Genomic DNA, 26,053 nt, shown 5'->3' on the forward strand with positions numbered 1-26,053 from the left:
CAGATGCTTGAAGGTAAAAATAATATTCAGAGTATTTTTAAAATTCTTTTAAAATTTCATCTTAGTTTAAACAAGGATTCATATGTAAATAATAATCTTGATCATTATATTTGTTATAGTTAAATAATGAGGCATATCAGTAGTGTTCTAATCATGGGATAATCACATCCCTGGTATAATTAGCAGGTATAAGACACAGCCAAGTATTTCAAATACCTCCGAGTGTGATTATTTATGATAATAATGCCCTGTAGGCTGCCTAATTTCCACTATCAAAAGGTGGGGGGGGGCTTTTTTTCTTTTTTTAAATAATAGCTATTTATTTTTCAAAATACATGCAAAGAAAGGTTTCAATATCTACCCTTGCAGAACCTTATGTTCTAAATTTTTGTCCCCACCTCCCCTCTCCCTTAGATAGTGAATAATCCAATATAAGCTAAATGTGCAATTCTCTAAACATATTTCCACATTTATTATGCTGCACAAGTAAAATCAGAACAAAAAGGAAAAAAATAATGAGAAGAAAAAACAAGCAAACAACAACTAAAACTTTAAAAAAAAATGGGGGTCAAGCAGTCAGAATTAAGTGACATAACCAGGGTCACACAGCTAATAAATATTATCTGAGACCAGATTTGAAACTAGTTTCTCCTGACTCCAGGGCCAGTGCTCTATACACTGTGCCATCTAGCTGCCCCTTGGGACTTTTTTTTTTTATAAATAAGTAAATAGGTAATATTTCTTTTTCACAGAATATATTCATTTAGTAATTTGGAATACTGAGTTATGTTTTAATTGATCTCATGTTCCTTAAAATGCCATACCTTACTTTTTATGATGTTTTGAAATATACCAAGACTCATGAAGAGACTGAGTCTCAGAGAGATTATATTATATGCTCATGTTCAAACAACTAGAAAAGCTCCCAAATTGGGCTCTTTAACTCAAGTCACCTGGTATCCATTTTTTTCGCCATATTGTGCAGTCTACTGACTACATCATAGCTACACAATGTTTTACCAAAGAAATGTAGAACATGTAATTATCATAAATTTTAGTTCAATAGTAATAAATATTTGAATACTTGGAAAATGTTTAGCTATTGACAGCATGAGTTTTGTTACTATCTTGTTAAATTAAATATTCATGCATGTATGTGTACGTGTGAATATATATACAAAATGTTACATAATACAAGTTCACCATTTATTATATAAAATCCTCTTACCTGTTTTTTGAATCTTAAAATCTTTAACTTTGTTGATTATTAAGTTTATAATAAAAAATGCTTAAGATGTTTAGTATTGTCTAAAAAAATTGAAATGAAGTTTTCAGATTTTTACTAAATGCTTTTCACTTTAAACTTGGAAAGATAATTCTCTCTCTTTCTCTGTCTCTGTCTTTGTCTCTGTTTCTCTGTCTCTATCTCTCTCAATGTGTGTGTCTCTATCTCTGTCTCCATCTCTCTATCTCTCTGTGTCTCTCTCTCTTTCTCTTCCCTTCCTCTCTCCTTCTCCCAGCTGAGCATTATAGCAGATAAAAAGCAATTATGAGATTAAAACTGAAAGAGACTTTAGAGAGCATTTAACAGGGATCTTAATCTGGGATCTATGAATTTCTAAAAAAAAAAAAAAAAAAAAAAAAAGATATAATCAGCTTCCTTTGTGATCCTATTATTGTTTCATGCATTTAAAAGCATCATTCTGAGAAGGGTTCATTCAGTCCATAGTCCTCACTAGACCACTACAGATATCACAAAAATTTGAAGAACTTCTAATGTAATCCAACTCATTTATGGTTAAGGAAGAGATTTGAAATGATCTGCCTACAGAGGTATATATGTAATAATTATAAATAATAATTAATTTTCATTTCCATGATAGTTTCATGTTTGGAAAGCACTTACTCTTTTTTGCCATCATGATAATATTATGAGAGGAGTATTATAAGGATTATACTTCTAATTTTTAGAAAAGGGAAAAATGACACAGGTTTAGTGATTTATTCATGGTTACCTAGCCACAAATATCATAGGCTGGATTTGAATTCATGTCTTCATAACCTCCAAATGCATCTCTATCCATTATAAAATGTATGAAGTTGCAAAGCTGGAATACAAACCGTTCTTCTGAAAGCAAATCTAGTGCTCTTATCACCGCATGATTTTTTTTACTTTCCTTATATTCCCAATGCAGTGCTTAGTACAGTAACTGGCACATAGAAATCATTTAATAGATTCTTTTTAACTGACTAGAAAATGAACCTAATTTTTTTTATCTATATCTACTTCAAGCTCTCTGCCCATTCACCTTGCCTGAATTGACTGGTCGATTTAAATCAATTATTTTTTTCCTACTGAATTAAGTTTAACTGAATCAAATATTATCACTAAATAGTTTTGGTTTGATAATAAAAATAATATGCATATAGTCATGCATCTTATTTTCCAGTGATGATTTCTAGCTATTAAAATGCCACCCATTTTTTAAGATTCAACTGAATTGCAACCCCTTCTAAGAGGTAATGAAGATATGGGTTCTAGTTCTACTCCAGATATTCACTAACTTGTGTGACTTTGAGCAAATCACTTCACTTAATGGAGCCTTGGTTATCTGAAGTATAAAATGAGATAGCTGGTTATCAAAATCCTTCCCAGTTTTAAATCTATAATCCTGTGATCCACTTTTTGAGAATTGATCTCTCTCTCATCCACATTTTCATAAAACTGTGTTTGTAACTTTCTAATAACACTTTTTTATTTTATATGATAATTATTTCTCTATATGTCATATTTCCCCCCACCTGTTCCCCACTGTATTCTGAGATTTTCTGAGGACAGGAGACCATGTCCTATTTTTTTTTCTCTTTAGATCTCTCCCATCACCTGATATAGTACCTAAATTTGCTTAATTAATAATTGTTGAAACAATGGATATTCTTTTTGCAATTAAGAGCTGTTTCTTAAAACATTAAAATTATTTGATATCAATAAAATCACCCCAAAGTATTGCTTACTTGTAAAAGGTGGTAGATATCTTTGTTTTTAACTGGCTGTATAAAATTGTGTTTATCTCAGAAACCACATTGCTTTCTAACCTTTTTTTTTTTTTTTAATATTCTTCAGTGTAACAGTGACTACGTGCCGGTGTGTGGTTCCAATGGGGATACCTATCAAAATGAGTGCTACTTGAGACAGGCAGCCTGCAAACAGCAGAGTGAAATACTTGTGGCGTCAGAGGGGTCATGTGCCACAGGTGTGTATACTCAGAAAGTGACCTAAAACTGCATGTCATGAGTGCATTTTTGGTTTTTCAGTTATGTTGGCTCCAAATGAAATTGATATTTTTGCTTTGCTTTGTGGTTAATGACTCCGTACATCTTTAATCTGTGTGTGTGTGTGTGTGTTTGTGTGTGTAAAATCTGGCTGAAGCAAGAAATTTGTCATAGTTGTATTTTAATACATATGTTATACAGCATTTTATGAACTTCAGACAGATGAGAAGAAATTACATATAATTAGAAACCTGGATGGACTGGCCACATGCCAGACATACAGAAAGGAATTGTTTCAGATCTTTTCTGTTTAGAACAATAGCATTATGTCAAATGAAAGAAATGGAATTTTAAAAAATTGCATATCATGGAAGCTTCTTAAAAATGGACTCAATTGAAGGTGTGGCTTGTTTTCTCAAGTTCACACAATGTGATTCTCATTTGGGGGCAGAATCTTTTGAAGGATATGTTGGTGATAGACATTATTTCTGAAGTCATCTGTCTTTCCTGGCTCAGTTAACCTTAAAGGCTACAAACTATTTTTCTTATATTGTCCCTAGTTTACAGAAAAGAAAATGAATAGGAAATCTGATTTAATATGTGCCAAAGCTATTCCTGTTGTCCTTTTGTGTGTTGTCATTTTATTAATGCAGACCAATAATATAGGTGGAAAAAAGTTAACTTAAGAAGAGAATGAGAAAGCTTTTGTTGTTGAAGGAAATCTTCAAATTGAAGTAGACTTTTTTTTTAGTTAGGATGAAAGAGTCAATAAGAAAAGTACATGGGGTGGGAAAAACTACTTGATATACCACAGTGCCCTCTGATTGTTGCAACTATTAGGAAATACATGTCTTTCAGGAGAGTTGTGCTACTTTCTGAGAGATTGAGTGATCTGACTATTTTCAAAGAAAAATAATAATGCTATAAAAAAACAGGCTTTGTCTAAGAATCAGTGTTAGCAAAAGTACTGCAGGGAAAAGTCTTTTTCTATGGAAAAACTCATCTAAAATAACATGTACTTTTACAATAAGGATTGGGTTTATTTGTTGAAGGTAGAAGGTGGTCATAGTGGCAAAGAAAGGAAAATACAAAGGAAGCTGCTCATTATTTTGTAGCTCCCTTTGATCCTATAATACTGTGGATTAGCAAAAAATAATAATAATGATAACATTCATCAAGGTGAAACTGGTATGGCTAAATATGATTGGCCCCATCTCCCAGGTAATTTACCTCTGAAGACTAAAAAAGAGAGAAAAGGAGAAGAGAAAGGAAGTAGATTCCATAAATTCTAATCTAGTACTCTCAGTTTTCATTTGTTGCAAGCTTTTGTAGTATTTTCTTAAAAGGATAGCTAGTTATCACTGAAAAAAGGAATAGTTAAGAGGCAGAAGAGCTTTCTCAAGAAAAATCATAATAGAAAACTTCACTTCCCTTCTTTAAAAAGTATTTCAGAGGAATACAATAGCTATACATACTCTAGATCCTTAGTAAAGGATTTGATTAAGTCCTTAATCCTTGTGTACAAGATTGAGAAATGTTGATAGATTCAAACTGTATGAATGAATGAAGCCAAAGCATAGTGATCAGAGAGATATGGAAACCTCTATGAAATGGTACATAGACAAAATAAAAATAAATGTAACAAGAAAAATAAAATCAATGTGGTCTGTCAGTTAACTCTGGTCACATATCAAATACAATATTAGTATCGTATTTTCATGGTTTAACTTTTTCCTAAGCAATTAATACTTTTTTGTATATCATAGCATATCATAGGTGTTTGTTGGGAATGTTTTATTTTGAAAAGCAAAATAATTAATAATTAAAATCCAAAGTATATTTATTAATGGTTAAATATTAACATGAAGGGACATTTCCAATGCAGAGATTTCTCCATGGGTTTTTTGTTATTTAACATTTTTTGTTGATGATTTGGAGAAATGTGGTTCTCAAATTAGTAGGTGAAACAGAGGAAGAGATCAAATATACTGGATACAAATTATGATTTGAAAAGATGGGGATAGGCCTTTTAATATGGCTAAATGCCAATTCTTATGTTTGGGAACAAAAAAATAAGTCATTTGACAAAAAACAAGTTGGAAATGACATGGCTAGATACCCGTTTGCCTTTAAAAAGAGATCTGCTGTTTTAGTCATTTTAAAAACTCAATATGAGTCAACAGCATCAAAATCAATTCATTTCAGCAAGCATTTAGTAAACACCAACTTATGTTCTGGGTTCTATGCCAAGCACTAGGGATACAAATACAAAAATGAAGTAAGCTTTGTCCTATAAATATAAATATAGCATTGACTTAATTCTTAATATGTGCCAAGCGTGGGTCTAAGTGCTAGAAAGATAAATACAGTAAAGAAGCTTACATTCTATGGAAGGAAATAGCATAAATACAGAGAAGCAAATATTTAATATGTACAAGATAAATACAAAGTAATTTCAGGGATAAGATTAAAAAACAGGGGAAACTAGGAAAGATTTCTTGTAGGAAAATTCTCTTTAGTCAAGCCTTTAAAAAAAGTGAGTACAAAAGTGGAATGGCCAAGGTGATTGGGTTTCTGTTGTTCACTCATGTCTGAAGCTTTGTGACTCCATTTCAGGTTTTCTTGGCAACAGTACTGGAATTCTCTAGCTCATTTTGCAGATGAGGAAACTGAGGCAAACAATGTAAAGTGACTTGTCCAAGATCAACAACAGTAACTGAGGCCAGATATGAACTCAATTCTTCCTAACTCTACCCACCATACTACCTAGCTGCCACTTAATGGGGACCCCATCACTAGAAATTTTAAGCAACGACTGGATGACCATTTGTCAGAATTAGGTTTTAATTTGATGAAGTTAGTATTTCTGGTTAACCATCAGGGTTGCTCACTACTGAAGAATGAATGTCATAAAACAAGTTAGAAGAGAATTATGAGTAAGCATTGGTCTTCCTCAGTTGGAAAGATTCAAAAGGACCTGTGGTCCTATAACCAAAAGGTTGGGAAGTTGGGTCAATTATATTGAGAAAGGTTAGAAAACTTTTCTGGACATAATGGGAGAAAGAATGGTAAGAAATCAAGATACTTAAGAAGAAAATAAGTGGGTGATGATTCATTAAGACTAGAAAAAAAAGGAAAAGGATAGTGGGCCTTTGCTGCCAGTTTCTAGGCAAAAATAAAGCAAGAGACACTGAGAAGGACATATCTAAAGGTAACAGAGCATGTAAACAAGTCCTGGGATTTTTATGTGGCCAGTGATACTTGCTAGCCAAGTGTCATTTCCCTATTTGCTAAATTTCAAGCTGTCATCAACATATACATTTTCATTCCCATACTTTCTTCAAGTCTTAATACCCTGTTCCCTGATGTATTGATAATACCATGAAAATAAACACTTAGTCAAGTAGAAAATTTAATCACAATTGAGCGATCCATCCTTGGCTCATCAACACATCTAGACTTCTACAAGATTTAATTAGTAAATCAGTCTTGCAGAATGTATCTTCCATTGACTTGTAAATCTGAAGGGTTTTTAATCTGAATAATGATGGAGGTATAAAAGTGATTTAGATTAACCAGGTCTGACTGTAAATAAATTGGGGTTCTGACTTTTGATATCCAAATGGAATCCCAATCTCAACTCTTTAAATTTGCCATTTATTTTCTAATTCTCTTTGACACCGAATGGAGGCTGCAACCTGTGATCCTGAGAAATATACATTACTAGAAGATGGAACTTTCTATTTATTTCATAATATTGAATTTATAAAGAAATCTGCCTTTGTATTGAGAAACATCTTATTAGTAAAGTCTGACATTTCATATTCTAATTCACATTCTAATATACTCTATTTCACACTCTAATTCACACATTCACACTCAAATATAAAGGAAGCATATAGGAGTCAAAGTTATAGCTACTTATTTACATGTTGCCATCCCCCATTGGAGCATGATCTCCCCGAAGACAAACTGGTTTTTGCCCTTCTTTGTATCCCTAGCACTTAGCACAGGGCCTGACACTTAGTAAACCTTTCATGATTATATAGTGATTGAATATGGCTAAATAACAGTGTGGGTAGAAAAAAAGATCTTAGGGTCATCTCACGTGGAGTATTATGAACAATTCTGAATGAATAGGGTTAGGAAGAGCATTGACAAACTGTGACATGGTCAGAAAAAAAGTAATTAAGGTGATGGAAGGACTTGAAATTCTTTTATATAAAGATTGGTCAAGGAAACTAAAAATATTTAGCGTGAAAAGAGAAGTCTTGTGTTAAACATTGAATTGTCTTCAATCAATGGATAACTATCGTGATTGAGTGGGATTAGCCATCCAAAACTATCTTATAGAGATATGTGGTCATTCAGTATCATTTTCTCCAATGCATTTGCTCCTTCCATGTTTGTTATTTGGGTCAAGCTAGAAATGAGAAGGGTCATTGAAGTCTTTTATGTCTAAAAAATATATATTACTGGCAAAGTAATCATACTGCTTTGATATATACATACATATAAATATATATACATATATATCACTATATAAATATATATGTATATATATATTACTTGACAAAAAGTATTCTAACAAAAAGTGAAAAGTGACTATGATGATCAAAAGACCTTGTTTTGAAAATCCACTAATTAACATATGTATAACATTGGAAAAGTCATTCATTCCCTTTGAGTCTTAGTTTCTTTATCTATAAAATGGAAATACTTTATTAGTTGGTTTCTAATCCATTGATAACTTAGCTTTAAATATGAAATTTTGATTTGCTTTTCATTTTTCCCTTTAAACATACATGTACATTAAAAATTCCCAATATATTAATATATTTTAATATACTTACGATTTTTAAAAATATAGTAATTCAAATATTCTTATTTATTTTTAAGCTAAGTACATTAGAATTTCATTCTAAAAGTAACTCACAAAATCAATATAATGTGGATTAATCATTATTACAGAACTTGAAAATATGCTATAGGGTATTCATTCCTCCTAGGGCAAAATAAATTCTCTGACATAGCCTAAAGTAAATATAACAAAGTTGACCTTTGAGGTAGGTATTGTTCCCTAGTGCCAACTTCATAGGGAGAACAAGTGGACAAGTGGTTGTTCATATCAAAATAGTTGCCTTAATCTGTAACTACCAAAATGGAAGGATGGCAAAAGGACATTTTTGTAATGAAAAGGGAGGTACAAAAAGGGCTGAGAGGCATAAGAGGAAAGGTATATCTTATTTCTTTTCACATAGGAACAGACAGACACTTTGCAAGGATGACTTTGTAGCCTCGGGCATATCTAACTCAAATAGGATATCAGAGCTAGAACAAAAACTGTAGTGGAAGTCTCCATTTCTCGCCAGAATCCAAATCTTCTGACTTGGGGTGTGAAGGGGCAAAGAATGGGGTTCAATTATCTAGTGAATGCACCTGGAAACATAGCTCCTAGAGATAAAAAGCTTTGCTTTGTTATAATATGTGAGAAAAGAGGAGTAGAGAGGTACTATTTCTCCCTGATGAACCAGTAAAAAACAATTCTTAGTACAAAGGGGAAAACTGAGCTTAGCATTATATTGACTTCATAAAGAAAAAAAGTGATTTCAGTTCCTTCAGTAGATATCATCTATAATTACTTACATATTTGTAAAAAGTATTAGCAACTTAATATGAAGATATTCATTTTTAAATGCTATTCTCTTTGTATGCATCCAATTTACAAGGATAGGAATGCCAATTAAGTGCTTCTGCTGCTGTATTCCTTAGAGTGTTACATCTGTGAAACTCACTGATTGTTACAAGCATCTCTTTTCACTGTAATTTTTATTTTCTGTTTAATTCTGAATTTGATTCGATTAAAAATAAATACAGAAGATTTTTCCTAGAAAATGTAAGATGAATCTGAAATTTGGGTGCACTTTTACTTTTGAGATATTAAATTTGATAAGAGCAAAAAAAATTAGTTTTTTTCCTAAGGTATTTGAAATGAAAAATCAAGTTCATCCTCCTAAAAAATTAAGTGATCATACTAGATATCTATAATTTACTCAATTGACATAATATCTTTAGCTATTAAGATAGGCATAAAATAAGCAAAAAGTATCATTTTTATACTTATTCATATTTCCTTATTTTTCAGATGCAGGATCAGGATCTGGAGATGGAGGTAGGAATTGCTTTATAATAAGTCTGAAATTTTATACATACATGTTTGTTGAGTGGATATGTTATATTTTTCTTGTTTATAATTTATAAAAAAAATAATCTGAATATTTGGCAATGATGAATATTATATACATCATTAGTAAGTAAGTTTTTATCTTATGCAAATTATTTTGTATTATTTACAAGCTATACTAAAAACTCTATCTCCATCTACTATTTCTAGTCATTAATATATTTTAATTGTTTTATTTTAAGAAAGTCTGTATACATTCTATTTGGAGAGTCCTGCTCAGATTTTCAGTATTGATAAGCTTCTTGATATAAATTTCCAAAAAGTGATTGACAATACCTAAGAAAATTTTGGAGAAAGCTCTTGAAACATCATTTAAAAAAAACATTCTGTTTTGATGGGTGTCAATCATGTCAAAATGTCTGAGTTTTAAATAAGTTTCATTAAAAATATTTTGACCCACAATATGAAACTAAAAGATATTTTGTATGAGAAAAATGAAGTGAAAAATAAAAACATTTTTAACGAGAATTTTAATCAATGAAAAGGAAGATCACATCTTTTTTTTTTTTAATTTGGCCTAGCATTGGTCATAATTGCAAAAACATAACTTATTTTCAAACTTTATTGTATCTTTAAGAAACATTCAGGATTAAATCAAGTTAGGCTAAAAAGACTTAAAACTCAATTTGACCATCGAATTTTTCAACATAGATTTTATTTATTGAATCTGTTTTAAGGTGTTTTTGCAGATGAAAGGCAACTAGGATTAAGCTTATAGAAAGAGCAAGAAACATGAATCATACTGTGTCTGATTTAAACAAAATATGGTGGCTATGAGCATGACCATTCTTCCAAGATAATGAATTTCTGCCTTATGTTGCATAGCAACAGAAAGCATGATTTCCAAATAATTTTAAGCTAAAAGCAGAATTCGAGTTTGACAAAAGACAAGTAGAAGAGGACCATGGGGAGACTAGACAGCTGCTTAGAAAGTGAATCTGTGAAGTAGATAAGATCTGTTGGCACATTGTATTTGAAAGGTCTACAGAACTGTCTTAAATAATCTAAAGCTTAGTTGGTAACCTAAGTAGAGAAGTAGACCGCCTCATCTTGTGAAATCAAAGACAATGCACAGTTTTTTCCATAAAAGCTATAATACAGTCCTCTAGTCAAGAGTGAGTGTCACTAGAGCATGAAATGTAGTTTCAACATCAAATGATATGCTATAGGCCACAATCTTTCAATATCTTTAAGAAGATAAAGATTTTTGCTCCCTGATTAATATACCACTCCTGAGAAAGCTTCCCTTGAGGTTTCGAAAACATGAGCTGGAAAAGCAAATGAAGCCATAAAAAAATTCTTCTCTTAGGTGTTTCACCATTAAAATGTTAAGAAATTGATCAATTTAGAAAATGTTCCCTGTGGAAGTTGTTTATATGCAAAATTCTGTATGTTTTCCAGCTGTTTGATGCTTGTGTAGACAACTCAATTTCAAGTACATTGTGTCGGCCCTGTTCTACCATTTCTACCACAAAACCTGATTATTTTCTAGGATCATTTAAACAAAAAAACTTGTGAACCAAACATTTTACTAGTACTACTGATGTATTCAGAATTTTTTTTTTGAATAGGAACTTAATTCATCGGTCTATTTCTGCATTCCTTAATTTGTTTATATCTCAAATCATTTTTTTATTCTTTTTTTTCTTTCATCTCTTTTCTCATCAGAAGCAGATGGCTTATGGTTTACATTCAGTCGATATTACTTCATATAAGTGATTATGAATTCTTGTTTCTTTTTTTTCTTCTTCTGTTTCTTTATTTTCATTTCTAATTTGAAGACTGAACCAAAACAAAATTTTTAAAAATGTACCACAGTATAAATACAGAAAATATAAAGAGTATTATTTCATTGCAAAGAGTGGTAAAGAACATATCTTCATATATAATGTGTATGAGTTTATATACATATATTATGAATATGTGTGCGCTCTCATCTATGCTATTTTAGCATGAAAAACTTGTGTTTTTTAAATTATTTTATTACAAGATAGTGATAAACAGTCTATCCAGAATATTATAACCTAGGGTAGAATGAGCTAAAAAAAAAAAATACAATCCTACGTATCTTGAAGCCCACTTTATTGAATAATCGGGAGTGCCATATCCATATTTTAATGGTATTTTTTAATCAGTTCTTAAATTGGGCCAGTGTTTGTAGGGCATTGAAACAGTTGGGTGATATTGTGTTCCTTTCAGTTAATTGAACATAATTAAATTAGTTGAGGTTGTTGGGTTATTATAGTTATCTCATAAATTAGATACTCTTGATTGAGCCAAAAGAAGCATTTTTCCCACAGGGTTTTGGAAAAATTAGGAGTATCTGTGCACATACTTGCAGATGTAGCTAACCAATGCTGTTTTGAGCCCTTCGTTATTTTTAATACAAGTTAAATAGCTACAGATAGATGTGAATTTGTTTAAATGGTAAAGTTAGCATGTGATAAATATTGTAATTTAAACACATAATTCTGAGGTAAAACAGTTCAAATTTAACTTTTCCCATATTTTTAGCTTTTTTTAAGGGAGAGGAGCATTGTTCTAGCATTTAAAATGGAACTAGATGATTTTCTTAATTGTTAAAACCACTACTGATAAGCACATAATATTTATAATTCTCTGCAACTGAGGGGGAATTTTTATTGTCATGTGAAAGTGAAATCTTTATCAAATGCATATTAATCAATCTAGCAAATTCTCTATGGAATTTAAAAATATAAAATTATTTATTTGTATGGGTAAGGGAGCCTGTTAAATTGTGATCCGTGTTTGTAAAAATTGTTTTACATAGGACATTACCTGAACATGTGCAGGCATGCATAGAATTTGCATGAAGCAATAATGAGTTGTAGATGTTTCATGTAAATCTCATGTATTGATGTTTTCCAATGTGATAGCTCATTCCTTTTGATGAAAATTGAATTTCATTAGCATAGATGACACATATTGTCCATTTAGAAAATAATAAACTGCACTGCTTGTCTTATTACATATTAAAATAGGAAATGTTTGGTTCAAAACATTTTGTATCAAATGATCTCTTATGTGCTGACTGAAACATTTAGAATGAACTACAATTAATTGTCAGATATGAGGTGTTTTTTGGTTGTTGGTTTTTTTTTTTTTTGGGGGGGGTGTTGTTTTTTTACCAAGAAATGTGACAGAATAGGGGAGTAAATTCCGAATGATTTTGGACGATGCTTCGAAGAATAGCAATTGCATTTCATTTACATGAATGTTTGGATATTTTATATTATTAGTAGGAAAGAGTGTGTGTGTGTGTATGTGTGTGTGTGTGTGTGTGTGTGTGTGTGTGTGTTTGAGACAGAGACAAAGAGAGAAAGAGACAGAGAGAAAAGGAGTGTGTGTGTGTGTGTGTGTGTGTGTGTGTGTGTGTGTGTGTGTGTGTAGGAAGAATAATAGCATCTTATCCACCCACAAGCTTTCTTAGGCAGCAGATACTGCAGTAGAAATTAGTATTAAAGTAGTATTACTCTTGAAAACCAGAGTTATGTGGGTGGCTGAAGGATAACCCCACCCCTTTCCTCTTCCCGCCTCTCAAAATGGTACTAAAAAGAACAAAGCTTTGAAGATCTTCCTCTATGTCATGTATTATAAAGCTTCTGGATTCACTGAGGTTTTATTGGTTGATTCAATAACTAAGTAAAATTAAAGGAAATCAGTATTTAACCTCTTAATAATCATCACAAAGAAATTTCTTGATTACTTATTATGTGCATTGAATGGTTATAGTTGCAAAAAAAATCATTCACAATTAAAATATTTGTTATAATACTCAGTAGCTTTAGTAAATATAATTTTATAAAATAATAAGGATTGAGGACTTTTCTAAAAGATACAGTAGAATTATGATGTAAATACTTTGGGTATACTAATATTGTACAAAGTAAGGAATATTTGGAATGGGAAGGGCTAAATTATCCAGGCAACTGAAATTACAAAGATCTGACTTAGAAAGCTAGTTTTCATAAAGTATTTTACAATGAACAGCTACATTATGTGATGTCCTTTGCTTAACTTAATGATCTCTGAAATGCCATAATTTTAAAGTTTTACTTCATCTCTGTTAATACCATAATAAAAAGGAGAGTTTTAAATTGTGAAAGGATCTAAATATTATGCATCACTTAGCAAACATTTAGGAAGTTTTAATTTTGGAAGTTAATTCAAAATGCATCTCTCCATCATGGTCCTAATGCAGTCTTGTCTAAAAACACAAAAATTGACAAGATGCTTTAAGCTGTTCAAAATTGTTAAAAATTTAATTATTTATACTTGGAAAAACAAAAATAAAAGCAAAAACCAGAAACTTGAGACCCTAAATACTTTCTTAAACAACAAAAAAATCAACTTTTATTCTACAAATGTGCTAAGATAAAGTAAAACAATTCATCTTCAAATATTTAATTTTGCCATAGGTTCTATTTTTATTTACATTACTGAGACAAATTAGTGCCCTGCCCTCCTAATGCTAGAATAAAGTTCTGGCAACCTTAGCCAAAATGAAGATGCTTTCAAGCAGAAAGGGGAAAAAAAATGTGCCTTACCCTATTTTTCTCTATTGGGTCAGCAGTGCTGCTCAAGAGGCCTGCAATTGACAAGTAGCTCATCAATTGCAAGTAGATTCAGCTGTAATGCTGATCCAATAGGGAAATCCTACCAAGCATGCAAGATTTGAGATTCTCCAAGGGCAGAACATGCAGGGAAAAGAAGAAACCATTGCTTTTTCTTCTGCACTCCCATTGCCGAGATTTACTGCTCTGCCTCAAGATGAGTTTACAGAATTCTGAAAGTGAGTTGCAGTCTGATCTCAGCATTTTAAAGGTTAGAATCTGTCTTACCTTTTCTGCAACAGAGAGAAACAGTATCTGGAAGGAGGAACATAGCTGAGGAAGAATGAATGAGGCACTGATGGGATGAAGAAACTGGGAGAAAGAACAAAGGAATTTGGGCAAGGAAAAAATTTTAAATGGGAATGATAAAAATCAAAAGAAAGAAAATAGTGTTTGTTTTTTTAATATTGATTTGTTTTCACTCATTGTCACCAAAATTTAGAGATCATTTACTTGTGTTGGTTGAGGGTATGATAATATCTAGTTATACATATTTCTAGCCCTTCTCTCCCCTGTCATAGGCTCTAATCACTTTATTCTTGGACATTTATAACAACCCGCTTTCTAGTTAACCTCCAAGTCTCTCTCAACTCCATTCATTCTTCACTAAGCTGTCAAATTGATCTTCCTTAAAGCACAGGTCTAACCTTTTCACATACATCAACCACCCCCTCCCCCCCTCCCCCCCCCCTGCTCCTGCCACACACACCAGTGATTCCCTATCACAATCAGAATCAAAATCCTATTTGGTGTTCAAAGCCCTCCATAACTTTGTATTCCAGTATGTTATGTGTTTGTGTGTTGTATTTTAACACATGGTTTTGAAGATTAACAAAGGAAAATAATCAAATTATATATATATATGTATATATATATCCCCTAAGCTACCAGATTCTTAATCTATAGTTGAGTTGTTTTCATTGGATCCATTACTAATGGAACAAATGTTCTAAACTTGATCTTCTCACCTTCCCTCTCATTTTTTTCCATCTGCATTTTTCTTCCTTTCTCCTTATAGTAATCTTGTCTAGATGGCATCTGTTTCAATCTGTTACTGTTGTCCTTTTGTGCAGCCCACATGCAAAAGCATCCTGTGAGTGTGATAGTTTTGGGATCCCTTATTTTGACTATTCCATCCTAATGCCAGTTTGCAGGCAGACACATAAAATAGTTGTTTCATTCAATTGGGCCTACACCAGTGGACTTTGCACTGAATATTCAAAGCTTCTTATCAAATTTGTTTGCACTTCCGGTGCACAAGTTTGGTTTACATTATATTATATTTTTATGTGTATATGTGTTTGTAAGGCTCAGATATTCAGAGAAAATTTCCTTAAGTGTTTATAGTTTAGTAGATAATACAATAGGGAGACTGGCCAAAGAGAGCCTATTAGTCCTTAGAACTTGCTGGAATTTGCCTTTTCTGGTGGGTTGGTTATAAAAAGCATATCCAAATTTTTCATTTTGTTTCCAATATAACCAAGTGAGCCTGCTTCTAGTCATGAGTGACTGGAGGATTGGTGCTTGGTTGTGTTCCTTCCTTCCTTAGTTTTGACACATGCCTTTTTGTTAGCACACAAAGGAAGGACTGCAATGATCTGTTTGGTGAGAGAGTTGTTGATTGCTCCATCTCCACAGACAACCAGAGTCTTCCTCCTTCAGACCTCTAAGTCAGTCATAACTGAAATTAGGCTCACCTCTGGCAAGCATCTGCACATGCATCTACCAGGAAGCACAAATCTACATGTATTCAAGTTCATGGGCTTTCATCAACTAGTTCTGCTCACCACACATACACACATGTATAAATATAACATAGATTACATATATACAAAAGAAGTATAAACAAATGCTAGGAAAGGCTTTGAATATTAGGAAGAATTGCAGCATTTATTAAGTTCCTAGTACATATAAGGTGATATGCTAGATTTTAATGAAATAATTACTACTCCAAAAGAAAATTTATTCTAATAGGGGGTAGAAAGTAGAGGGGAAATAATTACTAATATCAGAATCCTATACAATAAATAGAAAGAGAAGGCATGGAAATAAATACAATATAGTTAGGAAGGAAGAATGTCAGAAATTGGGGAAATAAGAATGATTTCAAGTAGATGGAATCATTTAAGTTGCATCTGAAAGGAAAAGAAACAAGGTGGCCTTGAAAATATTCCAGGGATTGGGGTGGGTAGGTGAACAATGCAATGACTTAGAGATGGGATATGAGGTACAAGGGATGAGAAATAGTTTGGTTGACCTGCAGGGATGCGTGTGGGGATGGGGAAGAGGGGAAATGGGGCAGGATAATGTATAGTTGAATTGGAAAGATCAGTTGAAGCCAGGTTGTGGAGCTTGTGAAGGATTGTCAAAGCTAAACAGTGAAATTTAAAAGTTTATCCTAAAGGCAATAAGGAATACTGGAATGTATTGAGTAGAGAAGTGATATGATCAGATCAGCATTTAAGGAAAATCACTTTGGCAGCTGTGTGAAACAGATTGGAGAGAAAAGAGCTTTGAGCTGGGATAGCAACTAGGACACCGTTGAAATGAATTTAGGGATGGACTAGTATTGAACATTAAATCTGTGGGAATAGAGAGCAACAATCATATAGGGAAATAAAATCTAATCTTCATTTTAATCAATAAAGATTTATTAAATTCCTAATATGTGTCAGACACTGTGATAAGTGCTGATGACACAAAAAGAAGGAAAAGAGTTCCTGACTTCAAAGAGTTGGCAATTTAATGGTATTTCTTATTTTAATTATTGACTTTCAAGTTTATGTACCATACCAACACTAGTGCTTTTAGCATAGAGTTCTCATCATAGGTTCTCCTCTAAAAAAAGGAGGAGGGAATTGGACTAGAAAAGATAGAAGAAACTTAGATGGGCCATAGGCCACGCCCTTTTATTGAAATTCAAGAGAAGAAGAGTTGAGAGATTTGCCCAAAGTAGAATAGGTAGTAACTATCAGGCAGGATTTGAATTCTAGATTCTAGAGTTGCTGTTCTTTCTATATGCCGTCATACTATGTTTTTTTAAATTTTAAGCAAAAACATGACTAATTACAATTTCATATCATAGTTTTTGAAGGTCATTTAGGTCTTGTAGCATATCTTATGATTTTCATAAATTGGAGAGCTTCTGTGGGACAATGAAAGTTAATGGAATAATGATTAAAATCTATACAGAATTTTCTATGTGCCAGGCACTGTGTTATTTCATTTGATCCTCATAGCAAACCTAGGAGGCAAGTACCATTACTATCCCCATTTTATAGATGAGGAAACTGAAACAAAGGTCAAATGACTTGTGTAACCTCACACAGCTAATAAATATCTAAGTCTGGATTTGAACTCATGTCTTCCTAACTAAAGGCTCAGCTCTCTGTCCACTGTACCATCTAACTGCCCTACATATAAAATGCAACAGGTGTGAACATCTAGCATATGATGTAAAAGTTGCCTTTAAACGTTATTATTGAAAGAAAAAGGATGAAAGTTTAAGCATTGTTTTTAAATAAATTATATATCTGAATAAAATATTGAGGAAGAAATTAAAAGTGATATTATTTCCTGGATCCTTAAACTTTTTTCTGTCCTTGGAGTTTATGCTATTTGTCCACAGTACATGAAATGCTGTAGTAAATGCAACCAACTATTTATATCCTAAAACAGATCTATTTCCTGAATTTTGCCCATGAATTATAGATGGTGATACTGTGAGATTATAACTTTCAGAGAAGATACCTACTTGCATTGGTAGAATAAATTTCCTCATCTAGAAATTCCTTATATTAATCCCTAAATACTGGAGATAAGAAGACAAAAGTGGAACATTTCCTCCTCTTGAGGAGCTAACATTCTTTTGCAGGCAAAATGTTAAAATATTATAAACTCAAATAAATAAATAATATATGAAAGAGAAAAGACAGTACTAATAGACATCATGAGGAATATAAAATTATCTAAACCAGTCCTCCAAATGATTTGTCTCTTCTATTCCTTAAAACTGCTAAGAATTTGTCGTTGTTGTTGTTGCAGCCTTCCCAAGTATACTATTTCTGATATTTTATTGAATTCACCAAAGTTTCTTTTTGAATGAGTCATTCCTTGGCCTTAGGTAGCCTCAGAATCACCTTTTTTGTACTTTATACTCAAAAGAAGGTTCCTTTCTTAGACTAAATAACTCTAATTCTTCTATTTGCCTTCATAGATCACATTATAACTCATTTATTCTTTTTGCTCTTCTCTCCACCACTATTCATGCTCTCCCAATGATGAGTCCTGAAAATAGATGCCATCATCATCAAAATCTATTTACTACATTAAGGTCTCAGGTGCAGTACATGTTATTGCTGGGATTTGCACAGTATCAAGTAAAGACACAGTCCTTGCCGTACTTACTGATTCTTGTATTCATGAGTTGTTTCGTAGTCAGTTTTTCTCTTTTGCTTGCAGGACACGCAAGTCTGAGACATTTCATTGTTCACTGAAAAGTTGAAGTGAGAATTAAAACATTGAACTAACTAAAAATAGTTCCAGTTATTAAATATTTTTTGTTAATTTGTATATTTTATTTATTTTGGTTTGTCCCTCATAATAGTCAAGCATTAGCTTATATTTTCACTAACATTTAATCAGTGGGTAGTTAGTTTTTCCCATATCATTATACCCCTGTTTTTATAAGCCTACTTCTGGCCATGTCAATTTATGTAAACTTTGTACTCTGCTATGATTCCCTCAAATTGTTTTTCCTTATTCTCCAGCTTCTCTTGACCTATTCTATTTTGGTTTGTTGGATTCTTGCCTGAATCTAATATCTTGCATTTAGCCACTAAGGTATTAAATTTCACTTAGGTCAGGCCATTGCTCTAATTAATCTAAAATCATTTCAGATCCTTCACCTGCTTTCCAAGGTGTAGGCAATATAGGGTAGTTTGGTATCATCTGTAACGTAAAACAGTGAAATTTTAACTAGAATGTGGTATTCTGATTAATTTTGTTACATCAAACCCTTTCTGTTTTAAATAATTCTAAAACATGTTTAATGTTAGTAAACTCTGATATAGTAAGCATCAAAAAAGTATAGGTTTTGTTCTCAGGATCATAATTTTAATGTTTATCAACATCACTGGATATTATTATATACAGTATTATATGTATCATAGAATGTAAGTACTGAAAGGACTCCTCAAGGTTATATACTTTAACCCTCTCTTTGTAAAGATGATGAAGATATTGAAGTCCAGAAAGGTAAACTTATTCACTTAAACTAGTTTATGGAAGAACTTCAACCAAAATATGAATCTGATGACACAGCCAGGTTGTGAAGCTTGTGAAGGATTGTCAAAGCTAAACAGTGAAATTTAAAAGTTTATCCTAAAGGCAAAAATATGAATCTTCTTATTTCTGGTTCAATGAACTTTTTACTCCTAAACGACATTGTCTCTGCTAAGGTATATGATAAAAGAGATTCTGTATGTCCCGTGATCAATGGCATATTTTATGAAAAAATCTCTGGTATCATTTCATTTATTTGTGTCTGTCACTTTCTCCCAAAAGAGGAATGAAATGGAGGAAATGCTATGGGAGATTCCTAATTTATATTTTTATATTGCTCATTGAGATTTTACACACTGAGGAAATTTCTTTTTGTAACCTGAATTTTTTTTTTGTTAGACTGAAAAATTAATGTAGCCTTATAATAGGTGGCACAGTGAATAGAGGCTGAGACTGAAATCAGGAAAATCCATCTTCATGAATTCAATCCTGACTGCAGACACTTAATAGTTGTGTGATTCTGGGCAAATCAGTTAACTCTATTTGCCTCAGTTCCCTTATCTGCAAACTGAACTGGAGAAGGAAATGGCAAAACACTCCATTATCGTTGCCAGGAAAACCCCAAATGGGGTCACAAAAAGTCAAATGACTGAAAATGATTGAATGAAAATAAGCATAGAATCACATTTAATAACTTAATCAGTCTTGAAATTGCTATGCTGAGAGGCTATACAAAGTTTTGGGAGGTTTGTTGTTTTTAAGGAAGTTCTTTACTTAATATCAACTATTCAGAAAATATCACTAAGGACAATAAAAGCATAACCACATTTATAATTATACTTATTTTATCAAAAAAGAAAGAAAGAAAGAGAAAGAGAGGGGGAGAGTGTTATAGAGGCAGATAGAGACAGATACAGAAACAAAGAGAAACGTCCTGTATGTTTACCAGAGTCATGAATTTGAATTTCATTAAATAAAATGTAGGAGAATGTCAGATTGGGGAAATGACTTGCTTCCAACTATATTTTATGACAGTCTTTGGACTCGGGAGAGCTCTTAGAAGAAACCCATGACTTAAGGAAATTATGATTGCCAAGAGACTGAGAACAAAGTAGCTGCTGACAATGCAACAACAACTGATAACAGTTCAAATTAGGGAAGCAGATGAGGACAAAAAAAGCTCTCCTGCTTCTAAGATTTAGCTGCCATGGTGTTGAATCAATACTCAGGGATTCCAGGAGGGGAAGAAATGGCACTAGGAATGCCATGGGGCTTCCCCTATCAAAGTAATCAGCAGTGAAAGTCTGAGGATTCCCCAAGTGCAATCTCATATGAATTCCTGCTGACTTGATCCCTCCTCCCAGTGCTCAGACTCATTGATTTCCCTCAAGTTGTTCAAAAATTACTGTAGAGAGCACAGAATTCTGAGGGTAGTCATTGTATTTGCTTTGATTCTGATCAAGATTAGGGACATAAAATCTAATTCTTTATGGGGAAAAAAAAAGATTCTGAAAATCAAAGCCAACAAGAAAAAGTATGATAAAGATGATGAATGAGAGATAATCAGGACCACTAGAAGGAAGGTGGCAGTAAACAAAAGAGTATATATGAGAGATAAGAGTAATACCAAATGGGATCATTTGCAGTTTTTTCAAATTTAGCGCACCTCTGGGCATTTGCTCATGCCATTCTTTACAACTAGAATACCACTGGTCCTATATATCTCTTCCTTCTGAAGTCATTGGGCTCATAGAGCTAAATTTTCCAAGACCAAATACTTAAAGGTTAAATCTTTCATGGAGCTTTCCCTGATAATCCCAACCAATAATCATCTCTTCTTCCTCTGATCTCTCATATCACCTTTTGTACCAATCATATTCTATTTTGTATTTGAATTATTTGTCCACTCTTCTTAATTTTTGTCCCCTAGATTATAAGGTCCTTGAAAGTAGATGTCATGTCTAACTCATCATAGGATCCCCAATATAATACCTATAACCAGGTGCAAGTACTCAATAATAGCAGTATTGAATTTAAATAGTTACCAAAGCTTCAATCATGCGGATTATATAACAAGGCTTTTAAAATGGCTATGAACTTTTACATTTGACTTACAGGCCATGTAGAGCTATATGGATGAGAATTATTTATATTATTTTAAGTATTAATACTCTACTTGGTCACTACATTGGTCTCCCCTCATGCTGTTTAAAACTAGGAAAAATCTTGGAATTCACATAGCTTCCTCTTGTTATAGTTGAATAAATAAAAATCATATAGGGGAAGCAACATGTCCATGATCACAGAAGAATTATGGAACAGAGTTGAATGTTATAACAAAATCCAAGGCTTTTTTCAAGTGAAAGAACATGAAGGGAAATCCTTTTTCTGAGGGGATTCCTTTCTGGTACATCTTCTAAAACAGAACTTTTTTTCTTGCTTTGTAGTAACAACTGATATTTTTTTGTTCTTTTTTTTATTATAGCTTTTTATTTACAAGATATATGCATGGGTAATTTTTTAGCATTGACAACTGCAAAACCTCTTGTTCCAACTTTTCCCCTCCTTCCTCCCACCCCTTCCCCCAGATGGCAGGTTGACCAATACATGTTAAATATGTTAAAGTATAAATTAAATACAATATATGCATACTTGTCCAAACAGTTATTTTGCTGTACAAAAAGAATCAGATTTTGAAATAATGTACAATTAGCCTGTGAAGGAAATCAAAAATGCAGGTGGACATAAATAGAGGGATTGGGAATTCTATGTAGTGGTTCATAGTCATCTCCCAGGGTTCTTTCGCTGAGTGTAGCTAGTTCAGTTCATTACTGTTCTATTGAAACTGATTTGGTTCATCTCATTAACAACTGATATTATTAGTAGAAACTTCATTGAATGCAATATGTTTTTTTTCAAGAACAGATAAAAATTAAATTAAGAGACCAGCCCAACTTTTTGTCATTGGAAAATTGGAGGGATCTAGTCAACCCTTAATACTTATACTTGCCACCTAGACATCTCCTGATGTCTTTTTTGTTCTCTATCATCCTTAGGTCAGGATAGAACTATATATACATATATATATATATATAGTAATACAATCTTATACACACCATACACACATTCAAATTTGTTATGATGTTAATGAGGTGTTGAATTAACTACAAAACTACCTCTGTTATTTTATCCTTTCATAATAGAAATTCTTAACTCTTTTTGATAGTTTTTAACAGTCTCATGAAATCCACAGGCCTCATCTTTGTATAATATTTTTAAATGAACAAAATAAAACATATGCAAATATAAAGGAAATTAGTTATATTGATATAATTATTAAATTCACATATATACATATATATTCAAGCAGGTTAAAAAAATTTATAATGTATGAGCATTTTTCTCCAGTGGATTTGAAGAAAACAAACTGGAATTGCTGATCCAATAAGTTGGCTATATCCCAGTTGTTGTTCAGTCATTTCTTAGTCATATTCACCTCATTATGAACCCATTTATGATTTTCTTGACAAAGATACTCATTTTACAGGTAAATAAACTGAAGCATAGGGTTCAATGACTTATCCCAGATCACACAGCAAGTTAAATATTTGAGTTTGGATTTGAACTCAGGTTTTCCTGACCCTGGGCCTGGTACAATCCACTTCACCACCATGCTCATCAGCTGTTTCAGTACAGAATTTAAAAATGTTAGCCCTAGATGAACTTAAATAGTGAGACTCAGAAAGATGAAAGCTAGAAGCTACCTGTGATAGGAAAAAATGAGAAAATGTCCTCCTACTCAACCTCTCCATTATCCATGTAATTTTGAAGGCGAGCCATTGGGCCATCGGGAGACACTTCATCCAGCAGGGATCAGAGGCACACACTCCAGACAAATATAGAAGCAGTTAGCCTAGCAAGGATGCAACTTCAAGAAGCTTGAATTGTAACAGCATAGAAGTGAGTTAGAATAAGGATAATAATAAACCTACCTCAACAACTCAACTAGCAAAGATGCTGCCCATGGGAAGCAGTGTGAGGACTTCAAGGGAAAGAACTTCTAAACCCTTCAATATCTGGATCAGACTTGCTTTTGCCATTCTTGTATAATGTGTGTGTTGCTACCATTTTGAACCTACTCTTCACTTGGATAGTATTTGTAGTAGAGTTTATTCAGATTTTATGGAGGAAATTGTTTTAGTTACTAGAAATGTTTTGTGTCTATAATGTTTTGTAGAAGATGAACAAAGTTTAAAAAAAACCCTTAAAAACAGGAAGGCTCTATCAGGGGGCCTCAGACTGTTGGAGGACCGGACCATAGTAAAAACAAAAACTTTGTTTTGTGGGCCTTTAAATAAAGAAACTTCATAGTCTGGGTGAGGGGGATAAATGTCCTCAGCTGCTGCATCTGGCCCGCGGGCCGTAGTTTGAGGACCCCTGTGTGGTCTAGATTATGATGAGCTTTAAATGCCAAAAGAGGCTATAGTTGTTTTTGCAGGTAATAGAGAGACACTGGGATTCATTGAAGAGGGAAAAAAGGGTAATGGTTACCTTAAGAGCCGAAGATAAGTGGGATTGTAGAAGGGAGACTAGTGAGAGAAATATTGCAGTAGTCCAGGCAAAAGGTAATAAGAGGCTGAACTAGAATTGTTGGATGATCATTAGCTATAGCTTTAGAAGTATGTCTCCATAGAGTACTCACACTAGAATCAGAAAAACAATTAGTTCCCTTTGAAGGACCAACTCATACTTATTCATGTGAAGCTTGAAGGAGTATCCCAGAGGGGATACAGTACCTTAGGAGCTTTTTCTAAGACTTGTCTTTGTTCCTTACAGAGAAATTGTCTATTCAGGACTCTTCTTGGATAACTTAGTACTATATGGATCCACTACAGAAAATTTAATGTTGTTTACATTCTCTCCTTCTGTTTCAAACCAATTGGGCAGTTATAGTTCTCTAAGGCTTATGACCCCAGAAGGAAAAAGAATAGATGGAAAAATACTAGGAACTGTGAATCTTCTTTGGGCATATGATGTTGAAACTGAAAACTGTAGATAAGTTGTTAGCCTTATCATTGTTAATGAAAAATAGCATATAATAACAGACCCTAAAATTATTATAATATTTCTCCCCCCCAAAAAAAAACAAATAAATCTTAGTCCCCTTGAAAATAATGTGTAATTTCTTGGAATTTACTGGCAAAATCCACTCACATGTTCCAATGTGACAATTTAAAATGAAAATAAAATTTGATTCTGACATTTTAATGATAAAATTAATAGTTATTGATATTTCTGAAAGCAAAAACAATTCTGAGGTTAAATACAGTTTTTGTCCTGAGCTTGCAAGACTCAACATGAATATACTTTTACTGTGAAGAAAGGTGTGATCAACAGCAGTGCATAAGGAATTTTTCCCTCTTTAAATCAGGGCTCATATATTAGAACATGCTATGTTTAGCTCATGAAATTTTCTCTAGTTTTTAATGATGAAGCGTAGGCTCACCCAAAGGGCAATGGAGAGGATGTGGTGGTTGTGAGTAGGTCACACCAAATTGCGAATGAGGAATTACACAGGAGAATCAGAATTTTTTTTGAAAAAGTCATCAGAAAAACATATGATAAAACAAAAAGCTGATCATGAAACAAAAGCAAAGGATAATTGATGGATGGTCACATGCTTCATTGGGCTATACACAGTTTCAAGGGATTAAAAAAGAATATCTAGTAGATCCCCCCATCCCTATGAGGAAGTCATGGAAGACTATTGAAAAGTCACACAGTATGGGTTTTATATAAATGAAAGGGATACCCAGATCAATGAGACCATTAGCAGATTTTCTTATTTAATGATTGGGTAGATTTATGGGGTTTTGATTTTTAAGATTAACAGCCTTTCACCAGGCTTGTATGTACAAGTTTTCAGTTAAACTGTATGAATTTGCTTATTAAGATTTATTTCCATTAAAAAAATCATTGGTGAGGCAGTAAAAGGTAAAATATAAAAATAGGCAGTTTTGTAAGTTGGGCCCCAAATGATTTTCCATATTTATATACTATGTAAGCTATGTAACAGATTGTGATAACAAAATCATATATAATCAAATTGCTATCTTATAAATATAGCAGCTAACATGAACCAACAGCTCTCTTTTGCTGACTCAAGAGTGGGAGTCCTATTTCCTTCATTATGTTTCCTGTGACAGCTTATCCCTTCTGTTAATAGCAATACCTTTGTAACAATCCTGCATCTTTGTCAGTGCGAATGTCCACATAATAAATAACTTTTTACCTAAGTTTGTGATTGATTTCCTCACTGAATTTTCCTCCCCAGAGACAACCATTTTAAATAACTTAAGATATAAAAACTAATTCTGGAAATTCTGGATTTTTAAAATTTTGATTCCCAGCTAGGCTGATGGTTCAGGGAAGTCACTTTCAAACTAAAAATTTAACACCCCAGAATAGACTTGGTTCAACCTCCATGTAGCACCTTCTCGATTTTACTTTCTTTATCCAAAGGCTGCAGCTTTTCTCAAAGAGCTATTGGAACAAAAATCTGCTCTCGTTATGTAAGTTTCTCTTCAATTAAGCTCTGCTCATCACTGTACCAGTGCTC

The 26,053-nt window shown here is 32.8% G+C and overlaps 1 protein-coding gene across 1 annotated transcript in view; it reads left to right on the plus strand.

Annotated features, from left to right (window-relative positions):
* The window catches only part of TMEFF2 (transmembrane protein with EGF like and two follistatin like domains 2), a 281,645-nt gene that overhangs the window by 10,953 nt on the left and 244,639 nt on the right, over positions 1-26,053 (plus strand). The window contains exons 3-4 of the mRNA XM_051985978.1: positions 3,125-3,254; positions 9,419-9,445. Coding sequence (XP_051841938.1) covers positions 3,125-3,254; positions 9,419-9,445 — 157 coding nt within the window. The remainder of the gene's footprint in view (positions 1-3,124; positions 3,255-9,418; positions 9,446-26,053) is intronic.

Source organism: Antechinus flavipes, chromosome 3 (assembly GCF_016432865.1).
Source record: "Antechinus flavipes isolate AdamAnt ecotype Samford, QLD, Australia chromosome 3, AdamAnt_v2, whole genome shotgun sequence".
Classification (NCBI taxonomy): Eukaryota; Metazoa; Chordata; class Mammalia; order Dasyuromorphia; family Dasyuridae; genus Antechinus; species Antechinus flavipes.